The sequence below is a fragment of the Condylura cristata genome, unplaced genomic scaffold (genome assembly GCF_000260355.1).
Source record: "Condylura cristata isolate star-nosed mole 26May11 unplaced genomic scaffold, ConCri1.0 scaffold00004, whole genome shotgun sequence".
NCBI classification, from domain to species: domain Eukaryota; kingdom Metazoa; phylum Chordata; class Mammalia; order Eulipotyphla; family Talpidae; genus Condylura; species Condylura cristata.
This window is the reverse complement of record NW_004567105.1, coordinates 60,150,807-60,168,095: the sequence shown is the minus strand read 5'-3', so window position 1 is coordinate 60,168,095 and position 17,289 is coordinate 60,150,807. Positions and strand designations below refer to the sequence as shown.

The window sequence follows — 17,289 nt, the reverse complement described above, 5'->3', positions numbered from 1 at the left end:
TGTTGGCTACGCACGGGCTGGCGGTGGCGCTGGCTCTAAGCGTGTTGCCGGGAGGTCGGACACTGCGACCCGGCGACTGCGAAGGTGCGGCGAGGCCGGGGTCCGCGCGCTGAGGCCGGCCTGGCGGCGGGCCGGAACCCAAACAAGCCGCGGAACCTGGAGGCCGGGGTTGGAACGGGCTGGGGCAACGCCGGGCCGAGAGAACTTCGGCTCGGCGAAAAAAAGTTGGGACTGAATCGCGATGAAAACTTGGCCTGAAGCTGAATTAACGCTGGAGTTGTGGTCCTTTCCGAATATCACTGGGCAAAAGCTCTCCGGAGCTGCCCTGTCCGGGGTCGGGAGTCCTGGGGGCCAGCCTCGGAGACTGCGCCGCGTCCGGTGGGGCTGCGAAACCACACTTAAGGGTTCGATGCTGTATTTGGAAATGAGCAGCATTTTGGACGCTTTCCGCGTCGGCCTCCAATTTGTCCATTTCTGAGGTCACAGTGAGTCCATCTCAAGGACACGCTCCATCTCCGCTTAAACTTTATGGAAAGAGCAGGAAGGAGCTGTGGGTGGTTCATTAGGTGATGCGTGGTCCCCGCATTCCCTGGGTGTACCAGGGAACCCAGCAACATAAAGTTCTGCCCACCAGTAGGCACTTGAGAAAAACCTTCATCAAGGTTTGTGATGAAAAGCCCACCTCCGTGTCTGCTATTAAAATTGCGGGCGGAATTCCTTCTGGAGGATTGGGGTGCAACTTGGTGATGGCTGAGCGTCTCCCTTCCCTCTCTTTTCCAGTTTGTATTTCTTATCTGGGAAGATTTTACCAGGACCTTAAAGACAGAGATGTCACATTCTCACCAGCCTCTATTGAAAAAGAACTTATAAAGTTCTGCCGAGATGCTAGAAGCAAAGAAAACCGGTTGGTGAGTAGCTGATGACCCTGCCCCCGCTGGTCACCCAGGAGGCCAGCGGTTCTGTCATTGAACTAGTGCAACTGAGAAATGATTCTTTTTTTTGCTGTTAGTATTGATTACAGCCCCTGTAGTGTGGTGGGTGCTGGATGTATTAAGAGAGAGAGGGTGTGATCAGGACAGCAGGTGATGCAGGTGGATGTCATGAAGAAAATGGACCAGAATGGTGTGGTGGAGAGGATGGGTGCTGATTCAGACAGAACAGTCAAGAATCTCTAAGCAAAGGGGGAAGAGCATCTTAGCCTAGGGATCAGCCTTTGTGAGTGTATGCCGGCCAAAATGAGCTTGGCATGTCTGAGGGGGGAGAATAGGTCAGGGCTGGTTTGAAGACAGAAATGCTAACGCAACAGTGGCTTCTGTAGCTTTCATCTCCCTGGTAGTATCTGGTTTTCCTGTCTCTGTTTAAAGGTTTAAACCCTGGTGATTCTTAACTCATCTGGTGGCTGTCAGCTCTGAGACCAAGTATGTATTAAGAGAGTCCTGGGTTTACAGTGACTGGATCTGCGACTGCAGGCAGGGCACAGGGAAATGAGGCCCTGGCAGAGAAAGAAGACGTTTTGCGATGTCAGTATGTTTTGGAGGAGATGGCTTTTGAGTGGCACTTCCTGAAGACTGTTATCTTTTCTTGCTGCAGTGCTACTACATTGGGGCCACAGATGATGCAGCCACCAAGATCATCAATGAGGTATCGAAGCCTCTGTCTCACCACATCCCTGTGGAGAAGATCTGTGAGAAGCTCAAGAAGAAGGACAGCCAGATCTGTGAACTAAAGTATGGTAAGTGTGTTTTAAACAAACACTATGGGCCTTCTGTGTCAGATTGTACTTTCTAGCTAGGAGAGGCAGGTGATAGACTACAGCCATCTGAAAAAGTTGTATCTAAGCCTGCTGGATGATGCTGGGGTTGCAGACCTAGCATTGTGAGGGGGCTCAGAAAAGCCTTATTGAGCGGGTGACAATTTAGTAAACCGAAGGAGGTGGGATTCACCCAGGGGACCGCCGCTGGGAGAGAAAGAGGTGAAGGAAATGGGTGGGCAGGTAACAGAGGGCCTTGCAGGCTGGAGAAGACGAGGCTATTAGTGTAAATGAACTGAGAAACATTCTTTTTTGAGCAGAAAGGGGATGTCCTCTGACTTGGGTTAATGTGCTTATTCTGGCTGTGAGCTCTGAAGGCACAGTGATAGCTATTTTGTAAAGAACAGTTGTATCCAACAGGCAGGCCTGAGTTATAAGCACCAAAGCATCTCTTGCTGAATAGGTATCTGGTAGAAAAAAATAGCCACAATTTCAGAGTCTGGACCAAGAATAGTTGACCTTTTCTGTACAGTACCAGCATGTTATGACATGAGGTTTAAGGGTCTGTGCTTGCCCACTCATGTCGAACCTTCTAAGAGTAATGCTGGGACATGTACAAGTTCCCTCTGTGTTCACAAGTTGTCAATGAGAGTAAGCTCCCAACTGAAGGGCCTGACTAGGGCCCATGTTTGTTTTTTGGAGCTGAGAGATCTTTCTGCTGTCACCAGGCTGGAACTGTCACTGTGCAGTGACTTCACTTCTACTTTGACTGTGTAAAGGTACTTGGGCATGGAAGCCACCATCTTCCTATAGGGTTCCTTCTGCATGGGCCATGTGGTCACCAGCTTGGTGACTCTGCATGTCTGTGGTGGTCACTGCCACCATGAAACCAGGCTGCACATGAGGGAACTCAGGACCAGTGCCCCTTACCAGGACACCTTGAGTGAGTCTGGCACACTATCTTATTCCCCACAACCAGTAGAACTTCTTCTTTTAAGGGATGGTTTGCAGTGTAAACTGACCCACCCTAAAATTGTTAGGAGTCTGCCCACACCTGCCCAGCTAGTCACTCTCCCTGCTCTCTCCTCCAGACAAGCAGATCGACTTGAGCACAGTGGACCTGAAGAAGCTCCGAGTTAAAGAGCTAAAGAAGATCCTGGATGACTGGGGAGAGTCCTGTAAAGGTTGTGCAGAAAAGTCTGACTACATCCGGAAGATTAATGAACTGATGCCTAAATATGCCCCCAAGGCAGCCAGTTCACGGACTGATTTGTAGTCTGCCTGATCCCTGCTGCAACTGACGGGGGGAAAAAACAAACAAACAAACAAACAAAAAAACAGTTCATCTGTACCTTCCCCAAACAGCCTTTTGTAATTTATTTTTTAGGTGGGCTCCTGACAGTGTCAGGTGTGAAGCTGGAGCTTTTCTGATGATGCTGGCTCTGCAGCACCCCGTGGGGGTTCACTTTATTCTGTTGCTGGTTTACTCTAGGACTTCAAAATGTGTCTGGGATTTTTTTATTAAAGGAAGAAAATTTCTAGCTGTTCTTTGAGAATTAAAGTGAATCCTGAAGTAGCATTTTACCCCAATGAAGACTTTTCCAGCTTACGAGAGTTTTCAGGCATTCACATCTGTCCCTCAACCACCAGTGCTGGAGATAACACGGCCCATGGGCTGAGGCATGTGCAGGATATCCCACAGCTGGGAGGCATGGGGGGGAATGGATCTCATACAGGTGGGAGAGACTTAGGTTGGCGCTCAGTAATAGCAGGACTGAGGGTATGTTTGGTATGGTTGTCTGCAATAATGTCTTCAATAATTGCATGTGTTTTATAAATGTCACATTTTTAAAAAATTATTTATGCATATAAGAACTGGGATATACACTGGAGGCACTGGGAAGTAAGAGGATTCACTAGAGACTGTGAGGAGCAGAACAAGTGGATCTACTGAAACATGCTGCTGAGGGGAGCAGCAGGCGAGACAGGAGAGGTCTGCTGCACCATGTAGGTAGCTCCCTGTCCTGGGATTGAATTTGTGCTGCAGTGGCTGCAGATAACTTCATAGTGCTGAGACTTAACCCCTTGTGCCACCAGGGAGGCCCTGGTCACATTTCTAAAGATGCTCTTGGCCTGGCTGCGTCCATCTAACTGTCCTGTTCTGGCCCACAACCTGTGACCAGCGTTTGTAGCCTCTACTGCCTCATTGGGTTTTTGCAATACTGGCGGGAGTCCATTTGTCCAAATAAGCAGTAAAAGGTTGCTTTTTGCGGGCCCTCCCTGGTGGTGCAGCGGGTTAAAGCACTGCATTAAGAAGCTTAAGCCACTTCCTCATGAGTTTCGATCCCCACCTGCCCTGAGGTGACCACGTGGCAGGGCAGACCTCTCCTGACCCTGCTGGCTGCTCCCCTCAGCGGTGTTAGGTGTTCTTCATCGATCTGCCTGTTCTGCTCCCCACTCTGTCCCTGGTGAATCCTCTCACCGTCCGCATCTCTGGCCTGTACCCCAGTTCTGTATGAATAAATAAATAAAATCTTTAAAAAAAAGTTGCTTTTTGCTTTTCTGTACCAAAATAAGCATGATACTTGTGAGGTCCTTAGGGTTTGTCCTACAACAGTCTGCTTTTTTAGCTTTACTCTGTGAGGTTATTTGGGAAACCCAATTGCTGGCTTAAGCTGTGGTCTGATCTGAGCCTCTGGTGTGCAAACACCACCTGAAAGGAAGTACTAAGATACAGTGCTTTCCAAGAAATTTGTCAGATCTGGGATCACATTAATGCATATCTGTGTAGCACCCTTACAAGATGAAAGCAAGAGTGTTGAGCCACTTATTAGACCAAGACTTACTGATTGGGGAACTGATGGGCCACTTAACCTGAGAAGCCATGTCCTGAGCTTCTGAAAGATGTCTAGGAAATCTACCCTGTCCTTGTTTTCTCCTTGTGGGAGGAAGAGCTGAGTGCCCTTCTTTTCCCTCTAGTTTCTGTGGTTGAAGTTAGGTCTGATTTTGCAGTGGCTCCAGCAACTCTTCCCTAGAGAATGAAGCCACCCCAAGAAAGTTGAGCACCTGGGCAGGAATTCCCCTCATTGCCGTGGGAGAAATAGGCCTACCGGTGGAGGTGTACAGGAGGGCACTGGTCAGCGAGAGGTAAGTGCGGGAAACTATGAACTGGCTTGGCCTCGGCACAGTGCCCAATGACCCTGCCGTTTAGAGCCCAAGACACATCGACCCCGTTTGTTGCTGAGCCTACACAGGTCTTGCCTGCATGCATGCATGGCTATGGTCCTAATGGCCTTTCCCGAGCTGCAGTAAGTAAACCTATGAGCAGAGAAGGCTTGAGATGTGGAACGAGAGACTTGAATGAGGCCACAAATCCTTGGGATTGGCAATCCAGGGCTCCAGTCAGGTTCAGTGGCTGGTAACATAGCCCTAGACTTGGAAGTCACCACAAAAAGATATTTTTGTATCAAGGCCCGGGGTCTCAGTACCCGTAGAAACTGCCAGTCTTGTTCCAATCGACGCGGGCTCCTCCGGCAAGAGCAGTTTGAGCGCTGGTTCCTAGGTCTCCAGCCCGCTGAGGTGCTGTGTGCTGTGTGTGCCAGCCCCGCTGTCGCGAGTGTTTCGATCACTGAATCTTGGCCGCATGGTGGCGCCAGAGCTCACTGCTCCGCCGCGCTCGGGGTCACGTGGCTGAAGAAGACGCAGCCCGATGACACGTAGCCCGCGCGGCTCTCGCCCCGCCCCCAGGGGTCACGTGGTACGACCGGCGCAGCCTGATAACGCGACACCCAGCCCCTGGGCGCCTCTCCCGCCCCGCCCCGCCGCCACCGCCGCGCCGAGTCCTTTTGTCCAAGATGGCGGCGCCGGGGGCGCTGCCTCCTCGGCCGCCGCCGCCGCCGCTGTGAGGGGCCTGCGGGCCGCCCGCCCGCCCACTGCGCCGCCGCCATGAAGAGGCAGAGCGAGCGAGACTCCAGCCCGAGCGGGCGCGGCTCGTCATCGTCCGCCAAGCGGCCACGGGAGCGCGAGCGGGAGGCGGAGGCGGGCGGGCGGCGGGCGGCGCACAAGGCCTCGGGCGGCGCCAAGCACCCCGCTCCAACGCGGGCCCGCGACAAACCCCGCGGTAGCGGGGGCGGCGGGAGTGGGCATCGCGACGGACGCGGCGCCGGGGACGCTAATCACCGTGTAAGCAGTGGCCGCTCCTCGGGCTCGGGCGCCGGCGGCGGGGGACGCGGCGGGAAGGCCTCGGGGGACCCGGGAGCCTCAGGTGCGTCGCCGCGCGCGTCCCCGCTGCCACCACCTCCGCCGCCGCCCGGGGCTGAATCTGCGGGTCCCGGCTCGTCTGCGGCCGCGCCCGAGTACAAGACGTTGCTCATCAGCAGCCTGAGCCCTGCGCTGCCCGCCGAGCACCTCGAGGACCGGCTCTTCCACCAGTTCAAGCGCTTTGGCGAGATCAGCCTGCGCCTGTCGCACACGCCTGAGCTGGGCCGCGTGGCCTACGTGAACTTCCGGCACCCGCAGGACGCGCGCGAGGCCCGTCAGCACGCCCTGGCCCGCCAGCTGCTGCTCTACGACCGCCCGCTCAAGGTGGAACCGGTGTACCTGCGCGGCGGCGGCAGCGGCGGCGGCGGCGGCGGCGGGAGCAGCCGGCGTAGCAGCAGCAGTAGCGCCGCGGCCTCCACCCCTCCCCCGGGGCCGCCCGCGCCCGCCGACCCTCTCGGCTACTTGCCTCTGCACGGCGGCTACCAATACAAACAGCGGTCGCTCTCCCCTGTCGCCGCCCCGCCGTTGCGGGAGCCCCGCGCCCGCCACGCCGCGGCAGCCTTCGCCCTCGATGCTGCAGCTGCCGCGGCGGTAGGTCTATCCCGGGAGCGGGCCCTGGACTACTACGGACTGTACGACGATCGCGGGCGCCCCTACGGCTACCCAGCAGTTTGTGAGGAGGACCTGATGCCTGAGGACGACCAGCGGGCCACGCGCAACCTCTTCATCGGGAACCTGGACCACAGCGTGTCTGAGGTGGAGCTGCGACGGGCCTTCGAGAAATACGGCATCATTGAGGAGGTGGTCATCAAAAGGCCTGCCCGTGGCCAGGGCGGTGCCTATGCCTTTCTCAAGTTCCAGAACCTGGACATGGCTCACAGGGCTAAGGTGGCTATGTCGGGCCGGGTGATTGGCCGCAACCCCATTAAGATAGGCTATGGCAAGGCCAACCCCACCACTCGCCTCTGGGTGGGTGGCCTGGGACCTAACACCTCCCTGGCCGCCCTAGCCCGGGAGTTTGACCGCTTTGGGAGCATTCGGACCATTGATCACATCAAAGGCGATAGCTTTGCCTACATCCAGTACGAGAGCTTGGACGCGGCCCAGGCTGCCTGTGCTAAGATGAGGGGCTTTCCCTTAGGTGGTCCGGACCGCAGGCTGCGGGTGGATTTTGCCAAAGCAGAGGAGACTCGGTATCCGCAGCAGTACCAGCCCTCACCTCTCCCGGTGCATTATGAGCTGCTCCCCGATGGATATACCCGGCACCGAAACCTGGATGCTGACCTGCGAGTCCGGGATAGGACCCCTCCGCATCTCTTGTACTCCGACCGAGACCGGACCTTTTTGGAAGGGGACTGGACCAGCCCCAGTAAAAGCTCTGACCGCAGAAACAGTCTGGAGGGCTACAGTCGCTCCATGCGCAGCCGGAGCGGTGAGCGCTGGGGAGATGGGGACCGGGGCCTGCCCAAGCCCTGGGAGGAGAGGCGGAAGCGGAGGAGCCTTTCCAGTGACCGTGGGAGGACCACCCACTCTCCTTATGAGGAACGGAGCAGGACCAAGGGTGGTGGGCAGCAGGCCGACCGAGGCTCCGACCGCACCCCTGAGCGCAGCCGCAAGGAAAACCACTCCAGTGAAGGGACCAAGGAATCGAGCAGCAACTCCCTCAGCAACAGCAGACATGGGGCTGAGGAGCGGAGCCACCACCACCACCACGAGGCTCCGGATTCTTCACATGGGAAGAAGACACGAGAGAGCGAGCGCAATCATCGGACCACTGAGGCTGAGCCCAAGCCTCTGGAAGAGCCAAAACATGAGACCAAAAAGCTCAAGAATCTTTCAGAATATGCCCAGACACTGCAGCTGGGTTGGAATGGGCTTCTGGTGTTGAAAAACAGCTGCTTCCCGACATCTATGCATATCCTAGAGGGAGACCAGGGTGTTATCAGCGGTCTCCTCAAAGACCACACTTCTGGGAGTAAACTGACTCAGCTGAAGATTGCGCAGCGCCTTCGACTGGACCAGCCCAAACTGGACGAGGTCACTCGACGCATCAAGCAGGGGAGTCCCAATGGCTATGCAGTGCTCCTAGCCACCCAGGCCACCCCCAGTGGCCCTGGCACTGAGGGGATGCCCATGGTAGAACCAGGCCTACAGAGGCGGCTTCTCAGGAACCTGGTCTCCTACTTAAAACAGAAGCAGGCGGCGGGGGTGATCAGCCTGCCAGTGGGTGGGTCCAAGGGCAGAGACAGCACGGGCATGCTCTATGCCTTCCCACCCTGCGACTTTTCACAGCAGTACCTCCAGTCAGCACTAAGGACATTGGGCAAGCTAGAAGAAGAACACATGGTGATAGTCATAGTAAGAGACACTGCCTAGCCCAAAGCCGGCCTTTTTCAGCTCCATATTTGTGTCACAAAAGCAGTTATTTTAAAATCTGATCCCCTCTTATCCCTTGGTTTGAATTCTCTGCTGGGTTATTTTGGTTCCTTGGGTGGACGACCTAAGTTCTTAGGTTTTGGGGGTTTTTTTACAGCGATGAGAAGGGACTCTTGTCATGTTGACTTCTAGTGTATGAGATACTGTCTGCTGTGTTCTGTATTTTTTTATTTTTTGACTAACTGTATGGAAAGTTGTCAGTAAAGCCTTTGTCAGAGGATGGATTTTTAATCCTGTTCAGAGTCTTGACTTAATCTAAGTTTTTTTCTCAAAGACTAGAAGACCTCGCTGCATGCAGAAAATGCCGGGTATTCTTTCCAGCACTGCCAGATCTAAAAGTCCTTGCGATTGTGGCTCTCAGCCCCTCAGCTCTTTGGGCTGAGTCGGGACTGTGTTCGCGTTCGTGTCTAATCTTAACTGAGAGCATGGGCTTCGGTATGTGCTGTGGACCCTGGGATGCCAGCCTGAGCAGAGCCCATACGAAAGGTGGTGAGCTTCAGGTCTGTAGCCTGCAGCTATGGCTGTTTGAGGGTTTGTTTTCCTGCCCTAAACAATGTGTGTCCCCCATCAATTTGAAATGCTGCTGTTCAGTGCTGGATCCTGAGACCTGCTGGGAAGCCGGCCACCTGCAGGTGTGTAGTGCTGTCGGGCAGGGAGAAGAGGGGCAGTGTTGGGCTCGGCTGCCACCATTGTTCTGACTCCTAGGGCCTCAGGAAGCCAAATGCTAGAATGGAGGGTGGAAGGCACTTGCCTTGATTCATTCTTGAATGTTTCCTGGTGTGTGTGAATTCTGGCTCATCCTTTGTTCAGGGCTGATGTGTCAGCGGAGCAAGCCTGTTGTGCCCTGTCACCAAGAGCTTTGTGGCAGCACTGAATTCCCTGGAAGAACTTAAGACGCAGCACTCTGGTGATGCAGGTTAGGAAACTTCCTTTGTTAACTGCTGTTTCCCAGGTGAGCGTGTGCGCCTGGATCTCTTGCCTCATAGTGTTATGTCAGACCACCGGGAAACAGGTGCTTTTGAGAGGAAATGAGGGCGCAGCTGCTGAGGGCTGGGCAGTGCTGGAACTAAAGCCACTGAAGCTAAGAAAGGGAGACATCCTTGAGCCGGGAGGGGAAGGTGGCTCTTACTAAATGTTGTGTTTGCTTGTCTCGTTAGGCAGCATGTATAACCAGCTCCTGCAGCTGAAGCCAGCAGTGTCAAGCACCAGGGCAGAGAGTGGTTGTCACCATAGAACACAGCCCAGACGCCATTCTTCAGGACGTATGGGAATTTGTATGTTCCAAAAAGATCCTTGTCAGGGCTGAGACTAGCTCCAGTGAGAGAAGTTTCAAATTACCTATCTGGAACCTCAGGTTCTACTGGCCATGCCAGGTCTGGTCTACTTACTACCTGTCACATAACAGCCAGACTGACCACTGAGGTGTATGGGGGCCAAGCTGCGGCTTAGTGTGGACTGTATGGGGAATACATACCCCACCCACAATGAAAGGAACAGGGGTTTTTTTTGTTTGTTTTTTTAAGAGATCTTGAGATTTAAAATAGACAAGGGGTCGGTGTCTGGGCAAGTGCTGCTCCCAGGGCTTCAGCAGGTGCCCCTGAGAGAATAAGCACGTTCGTAACGGAAAACACGAACCCAAGGGAATGTTACATGTGTTTGCCTGTTTGTACTTGAGCTTTGCCCATGGTTGCCATATACTGAAGGGGGGGAAGCAGTAGGGGCATCTGGCCACAAGGTAGTAGGTACCATCAGAGCAGGCGTGGGCCGCCAGCCTTACTTGGAGCAAATGAGATGGGGTGGCATGAAGGCACATTCCAGATCCTGACAATGCCTGGTCATAGGCAGGTACTGCCTTGTTCCTTCCGCCCACTCCACAACTTCGCAGAAAGGATGCTCAGGACCCAGAATACACCCGCAAGCTCCCCCAGACAGAGACCTGCTAGAATACCTACATAGAGAAAACACTTTTAATTACTCCTTACCTACCCCAGAGGCATGTCCTCTCTGGCCCCAAAGACAACTGCAGTTTTTGTAAAGAACCACAACCCTCTGTGTGACCTTCCTCTTTCCTCTCCTCCTCGGACCCTCTTCTCAACCACTTCCTTTTCTGGGCTGTTGAGACATCATCAGTTCTATGACCCTATCTCAGAAAGACATGGCCAGGCTAGTGTGTGTAGACCAAGGCTCTGGCTGATGTATGAGACTGCCCCCAGAGAGCAAATTATTGAATCTCATATATCCAGTGCCTCCACAAGGGGTTCAGGTCCTAAGGTGTTGCTTAAAAGCAGAAATTAACAGTCTGCCTTGTTGTTGATCTGTTACTATTCCATGTGTTTTCTCGGCTCTTCAGCCCTAGTAGGTAAGAAAGATAGTTCTTTAGCCTCTCAGGGTACTTTCCTAAGGGTATGTTGTCAAGTCAACCAGAATTCTACTTCCCTATTGGAGGCCTCATCTCCCCTTGAGAGACCTGTGGGCATTCCCAAGAGCTCTGGGTGGAGTTCAGGGAGACAGTGGCTCAGTGAATAGCTAGAATTCTACTTGATTTTTTTTACCTGTTTTCTTTCAATGCATCAGCACCAGCAGTGAGACTGTGTCACTGGTTAGGTATTAGCCCATCTGAGCCGAGGCATGAAGCAAGTTGTAAGCACTGACACCTCTGCTCTGTAGAGGACTGCTGAGGTACCGATGTGACACTGGCCCACTTCAGTGAGTAGAAAACTGTATGGTGCCAGCAGGGCTTTGCCAGCCGCTGGTGAGTTTTAGCTGTTTGGTCTTGTTTGTTTACCCAATAACCAAATACATCCCCTCTTCTCTTGGCAAAGGTAGAACATTCTCTAGCTATATAGTACCTATACAGTAAAGACCACGAAGCTGTTATTTGGGCAAAATCAAAGGAAGGGAGAAACATGGGTCTTGTATTTATTTGGGGAAGGAAAAGTAGTGAGGCTACAAGAGGAATGCAAAGTAAAAGCACCTGGCACTTACCTGGTGGTAGCAGTTAGCCACAGGCCACTTTCAGAAACCTGTGGGGTAGCTGCAAACCCAGCCTGACCCAAGACCTCACTGACCCTAAACTGCCCAAGCTGAAGGACTGCTCGCGTCCCTTCAGGATAGTAGTGACAGTCGCCCGACCTCAAAGAAGGTTGGATGATTTCTGTCCTTAGCTCTCCCTACTTAATTCCTCCAAAGAGTCCCCTGAACTCTCCAACTCTACCAAATCTGTATTCTGGCCTGCCTTCTTGATTCAGAACCCAGAAAAAGATAATGCGTGCAGACAGCGCCCTGAACTCGCCCCTTGCATGGCAGATGCCCCCTTGGAGGAAGGCTAACGTCAGCATAGACACTCTGCCACCTTCTCCCAGAGTGCTCTTTTACAGAACAGGTTCTGTCCTAGACCACCTCTCCCAGTCCTCTTGCCTAGCAAGACCTGCAAGGAGAGGGACAGACCCCACCTCAGTAAGACGAGAACAGGGAAAGGCCATAAACAAAGACAGACTTGTAGTTTATTTTGTATTTTTTTTAAATAAATACACTTTACATTAAAGAAAAAGGCCTTTGATTTGTAATTTCCATATTGGGGAGAAAGGGAAGAAAAAAAGATCTTTGAAAAACTAAATCACAAAGAAAAATAGAGGGTGTGAACTTACATCCTAAGTTCCCTCAACTCCAGAAAGCCAATATCCAAAGACCTTGCTCAGCCCCCAAACCACGAAGGTGGGTGAATGTAGGCACTGACTCAGCAAACAAGCAGGGCCTTCCCCCCTCTGGCACAAAGGCAAACAAATTAACCTGACAGCTTATGAGGCAACAAAACAGGTTAAAAAATCATATATTATATTTATAATAAAATATTCTTAATCCTTATCAATTTAAGAAACCACGATTTTCCTTTTCATTTAAATATGTGTGTAAAAATGCCTCTACATTGTTCTTTAGACATCATTTTCTTTCACAGAAAATGAAGTGCAGGGATGAGAGACCTGGTGGATATAAGTTCATACCCTCAATTATAAATGCCTTTTTTTTTTCTTTTTGAGTTTTATAAAAAACTATTTCTTGTTCTTTAAGTAAAGAACATTATACAAAGAAAATATATTGTGAAATAACCCCCAGAGACTTTTTCCCTTGAGGAAAGATATGTCCATCTTAGAATGGGGGAGCAGAATAGGGCCTGAACCCTGTAGTCTTTTTTGTGTTTGTTATTGGTTTTGGAAGGACCCTCAGATTCCAATGAGACTATAAGCCATAATCCTCTGAATGCAGGGCATGCAGTTCCTTAAAAAGACAGACAGCCCTGGGGAAAAGGGAAGGGAAGGTGGTCTGAATTCTTTTGACTCAGTTTCTCGCCTGCCAAGAATCTCTTCCACATGGTGATGGCTCCTCACTCATTCAGAGATAAGATAATGTCATCTTCCAAATCAGAGTTGTCAGAGCTGTCAGCTGAAAGGTAAGAAAAGGGAGAAACTAGATTATGCACTAAGTTTAGGAACTTTCAGGAAGGAAGTACCTGCACACACATACACTTCTACTGAACAAGGTTAATTGCCAGCTTTCAGAAAGGAAACTCATTAACTCACTCCTTGGAGCTGGCTCTGAAGAATACTTGTTGTTACCAAAGAGGTCACCCTTGGGATCTCTTGCTCTCTTACCTTTCAAAGGGCCTGGCATGGTACCCTCTGCTTCCAAGAGATTCTTCCAGCCTGGGGGGCCCTAAAAGGACTCATCAAGCCCCTTTTGTAGTCCTCACCCATGCACTGTCATCAATGACAGGTAAAGGGGGCCATGAATGAACCCCTGTGGCTATTTGGCCTCTGGCATCTTTCAGGGGTAAGCACAGGCCTGCCTGACCTCACAGACCCCTAAAAAGGCAGGGAGTACCCAGCAGTTAAGTTTTTTATTAAAACTGTTCACTCTCATAAGCAGATGCAGTTAACACAGGATTTATACCTATTCCTATGCGATTTCTGAATGTAAGCTACAGGGGAACAAATGCCCAAAAATGTACAGGCCAGCCTACAGCAATACCATAGGAGTGCCTAGGAATTCTGGGCTAGAGGCAGGTAGCAGCCAGGGTGTCCTGGAAGATGGGGCCATCTCTGGCACACAAGATGGTCTGTGCTTGACCATCTGCCTTCTCAATCAGTGAACAGACCACACTAACACCGCTGAAAGGATCCATTAAGGAGTAAAACCAAGTGGTGGTAGAAAGAATCCTTGAGATGAGGCTCTGGCCAGTCACAATCAGAAATACAGTACCTCACTCAGAGGACACTAGTATTGGAGAGAAGGGAAAGGTCTTCATGACCATTGTGATTACAACGCAGCAATTTGAACAAGGCCCCCAGAAGTAAAACGTGACCTCAGCTAGAGCCCCACAAATGCTTATAGGCTATGGGGTTCCCATGTAGAGACAGATGGCCAGTGAGTCCAAAGAAACCCTGTATCTGCTTTCCCCAGCTACTGGATACCAACTCTGGAAAGCTGCGGAAGAACGATGCATGTTCTCAGGTTCTTCCCCTTAAGTCACTATGCTCCTTTAGGAAGGAAACCAGGGTAAACATGGCTATGATACATACAACAAAGTCCTGAAATCAAAAGAGATAGGTGGAAAAAATTGTTCCTGGGTCTAAAGAGCACAAACATGGCCTTTCAACTTAGGAATGGAGAACACAGAATGGAGCAATCAAAGAATACTCAACACAACTGAATCAAACTAAGCTTCATCAGCTTTCTTGCAAGAAGTCAAAAAGGCAGTTCCAGCAGGAAAGGGTAGGGTCCTACCCAGAGCCAAACAGAGGACCAGGCTTTCAAACAATTCCTTTATCCTCATTTGCCCAAGAAGCTAATGCCAGTGTACAGCTGCTAAGACCTAAGAGCCTGCAGACAGCTGGGGCCTGTAAATGCAGCTAGAGTGAGCATCAGCACAAGCTTATTTGGGCACTCAGGTGGCGGTACTCCATTCTCTGCCTTCCTCGGCTTTTTCTCTCTCTCCAAATGGTGAAAAGACCCAATCTAAATCCTGGTCAGGACTGCCCCTTCCGAAAAAGTCTTTAACAAAGGTGATCTGAATTTAAACAATCAATCCCAGCAATGTCTATTCAGCCTGCTTGTCTACAACATACAGGTTTTATGTGTAAACAGAAATGAAACAAATACCACAAGAGTCAAGATGGTTCTCTTCTAGAGCTGGAGTTCTGTATGTGGAATCGGTCCTGAGTCTCTGTGGGATCCCAGGCCTGGACAAAGTTATGTGGAGGCACACGGGGTGTGGTTTTCTACAGTCTCAATGACTTTCATCATATTAAAAGGGCTCCATTAAGCCCCAAGAGTTTAAAAGGTAACCCTCTTAAAAAAAAAAAAAAAGGATTAGTGTGAGACAAAATGTCAGCAAACCAAGGGCACAGAGTGCTCTCCCTTGTTTCAAGCTGCTGTGGGTCTCTGACATACAGAAATATAGAAAGCAGGGAGCACACACCTCGGATGCCACCTCCACATTGTCACCTCAGTTCTAGAGCTGAAGCTGTCATGACATTTTCATAAATGTACCCACCAAGTTAAAGTAATATTCTCATTCATAGTTTTCCAGGTTACCTCTTGGACTTAAAAAAGGCATTTCCTAAATGAAACATTTAAAGGCTTAAATGAAGCAGTAATTTTACAGACCAAATACTAGTGGCTTTACATACAAACAAAAAACCAAAGTGAAACTCCCATGCTGGACCATGGCTTGCCCTTCCCTAGCCTGCCTAACTGAATAGAACTTGCACCCCCACATAGAGGACACAAAAAAATTCAGTGAAACTTGTCCTTTTATTCACATCAATACTGTCATGTGTCTCTTGTCCCTTAGTCCCCCTTACCTGGCTTTTTTGATCATGGCTAGAAACAAGCTAAGTCCTCCTCCGATGAATCACCTCAACCTCCAAGAATGGAAAACTGGAAGCTGATAAACAGTAGATGGGCAAATCCAAGGTATTCCCCCCCTCCTCCCAGCCTCCAGAGATCTTCCTCAACATAGAACTTTGACAAGTGGACTTATATAAGAAAGTCTTCCCCAAGCCAAAGGCCTTCAACCCTGTGGGTTAGAAACACATGTAAGATTTATCCCAAAGAAAATAGATTCAGGTCACTGGAGAATAGGATAATCTTTTATATGTTTAAATATACATGCCACCCACTTACACACACTCTATCACTCACTCTAACACCAAACATTAGTGATTATAAAAAATAAGTGTATATTATAAAGAAGTGTGGCATTTGTTGGGTCAGAGTTGGCACAGAATTATTTTCTGTAATGCTGTGTTTCATATCTGTGCTATTCAATATGGCAGCCACATGTGACTACTTAAAATAGGGACATTTAAAATATGGACATGAAAATGAGGGACTGAAATTTTTTAATGACAATCATCTGGATCTGAATTTTTAATTAAAAGTTAATCACCGCATGTGCTAAGCAGCTACCATGTTAGACATAATACCTACCGTGATTGTGAGAATGCTGGTCAGGTTAGCTACATGAAAAAGGCTGGATATCACAGGGATTACTAGTCCCATTCAGGCAGGGAAGCATTAGAAAGAACGAGGACCGCAGCAAGCATGAGTCAATAGTGACACCCATCACAGTGACACTGTCAAATATGTCCACGAAACATGCAGAATATAGCTGCGGAGCTAACAAGCTCAGAACTATTCACTAGTTTATCAGGATTCATTAGCAAAGTCAGGGCAACTTGACTTCAAAACACCTATCCTAATGCTGGAAATTACTAGAAAACTGGCGTTTGTTCTTGATAACTTGGAATGAGAAAGGAAAAAAGAAATAAGTAGTAGCCAAAGAAACCTTTGCCCTCTGTTCTTGAGAGATTAGGAAAAGCAGACAGCAGGAAAGGGCTCCTCCACAAGAGGACTTTATTTCTTTATGACTTTAGAAAGGAGCAGGTACAGCACCCAGAGCAGCTGCCCCTCAGAGAGAGCTACACTTTAACCTTCCATTCTAAGGTCAATACTCAAAAGCAGAGGTTGAGAAACTACAGTCCATGGGCCAAACCAAGCCTGCCACCCATTTTTGTGAATAAACTTTTATTAGAACACAGCCAATCATTTATTTACAGTCTATTTTCTGGCTGTTTTCTTGGCTTTAATAGCCAAGCTGAACAGCTGCAACAGACACCACACTGCCCATAAGGTGTGAGTTATTTACTGTGTGACCTTTATGGAAAAAGTTTGCCAACCTCTGTTTTAAAGATGGTAACAGCCATTCGGTTTACAGAGTCTGATGGGAGAGCAGAGAATAAGATAAGTGAAGTTGCTTGTCCTCAAGGAGCCAGAGTGGTGAATTTATAGTTATGGGATACGGAGCCCTGGTATGGTTTGCCCCCTGGGCTGGGCTGGCACAGCAAAGGGACCTTTCCCTGGATGCCAAGGCTCAGCCTCATGGTCAGCCCTAGACTTACTGTCCCCCAGGATCAGTTCCACTTCCTCGTCTGCATCAGAGTCTTCATCCTCCCCGTCCTCTCCCTCCTCAAGGAGGTTTGCTAGCTCCTCGTCAGAGGGAGAAAAGTCATTGTCCCCATCCTCCCCTGCATTCTCATTGTTGTCATCCTCCTCCAATTCCGCCTCCAGCAACTGGTCCGTGTCAAGCTCATCTAGATCATCAGTGTCATCATCATCTTCATCATCATCTTCCTCCTCCTGTTCTTCCTCTTCCTGGTAAGAGAATGTGAGGTCCATTAGCCTGACCCAGGTAGGGGAGTCTGCCCTCCTTCCCAAAGGCAAAGGGAGGAAACTGTCAGTAGAGAGGGGTAATCTAGTTTAACACAGACTTCATGGACCAAATA

At 50.3% G+C, this 17,289-nt stretch overlaps 3 protein-coding genes across 7 annotated transcripts in view; 2 read left to right on the top strand and 1 right to left on the bottom strand.

The window, feature by feature from the left end:
* Positions 1–2: 2 nt before the first annotated feature.
* MANF (mesencephalic astrocyte-derived neurotrophic factor) lies at positions 3–3,648 on the top strand (the record flags this gene model as incomplete). Its single annotated transcript, XM_012735169.1, has 4 exons — positions 3–84; positions 781–908; positions 1,591–1,732; positions 2,842–3,648. Coding segments are annotated over 4 exons (537 nt in total), but the record flags the coding sequence as incomplete, so codon positions are not given.
* Positions 3,649–5,652: 2,004 nt separating this feature from the next.
* On the top strand, positions 5,653–8,677 carry RBM15B (RNA binding motif protein 15B). The gene has a single exon (XM_004676115.2). The coding sequence runs from the start codon at positions 5,696–5,698 to the stop codon at positions 8,384–8,386; it is 2,691 nt and encodes an 896-aa protein (XP_004676172.1). The 5' UTR covers positions 5,653–5,695; the 3' UTR covers positions 8,387–8,677.
* A 3,258-nt stretch (positions 8,678–11,935) lies between these two features.
* The window catches only part of VPRBP (Vpr (HIV-1) binding protein), a 55,338-nt gene continuing 49,984 nt past the window's right edge, over positions 11,936–17,289 (bottom strand). For 2 of the 5 annotated variants that reach the window (XM_012720266.1, XM_012720265.1), the window contains one exon: positions 11,936–17,158. In XM_012720266.1, the coding sequence (XP_012575720.1) occupies positions 16,796–17,158 (363 nt within the window). In that variant the 3' untranslated portion in view covers positions 11,936–16,795. The remainder of the gene's footprint in view (positions 17,159–17,289) is intronic. The other 3 variants (XR_001145032.1, XR_001145033.1, XM_004676113.2) reach the window with 3 other exon arrangements.

Excerpts from the sequence above, each read along its gene's own strand:
- RBM15B (XM_004676115.2), top strand. The coding sequence starts at position 5,696 with ATGAAGAGGCAGAGCGAGCGAGACTCCAGCCCGAGCGGGCGCGGCTCG.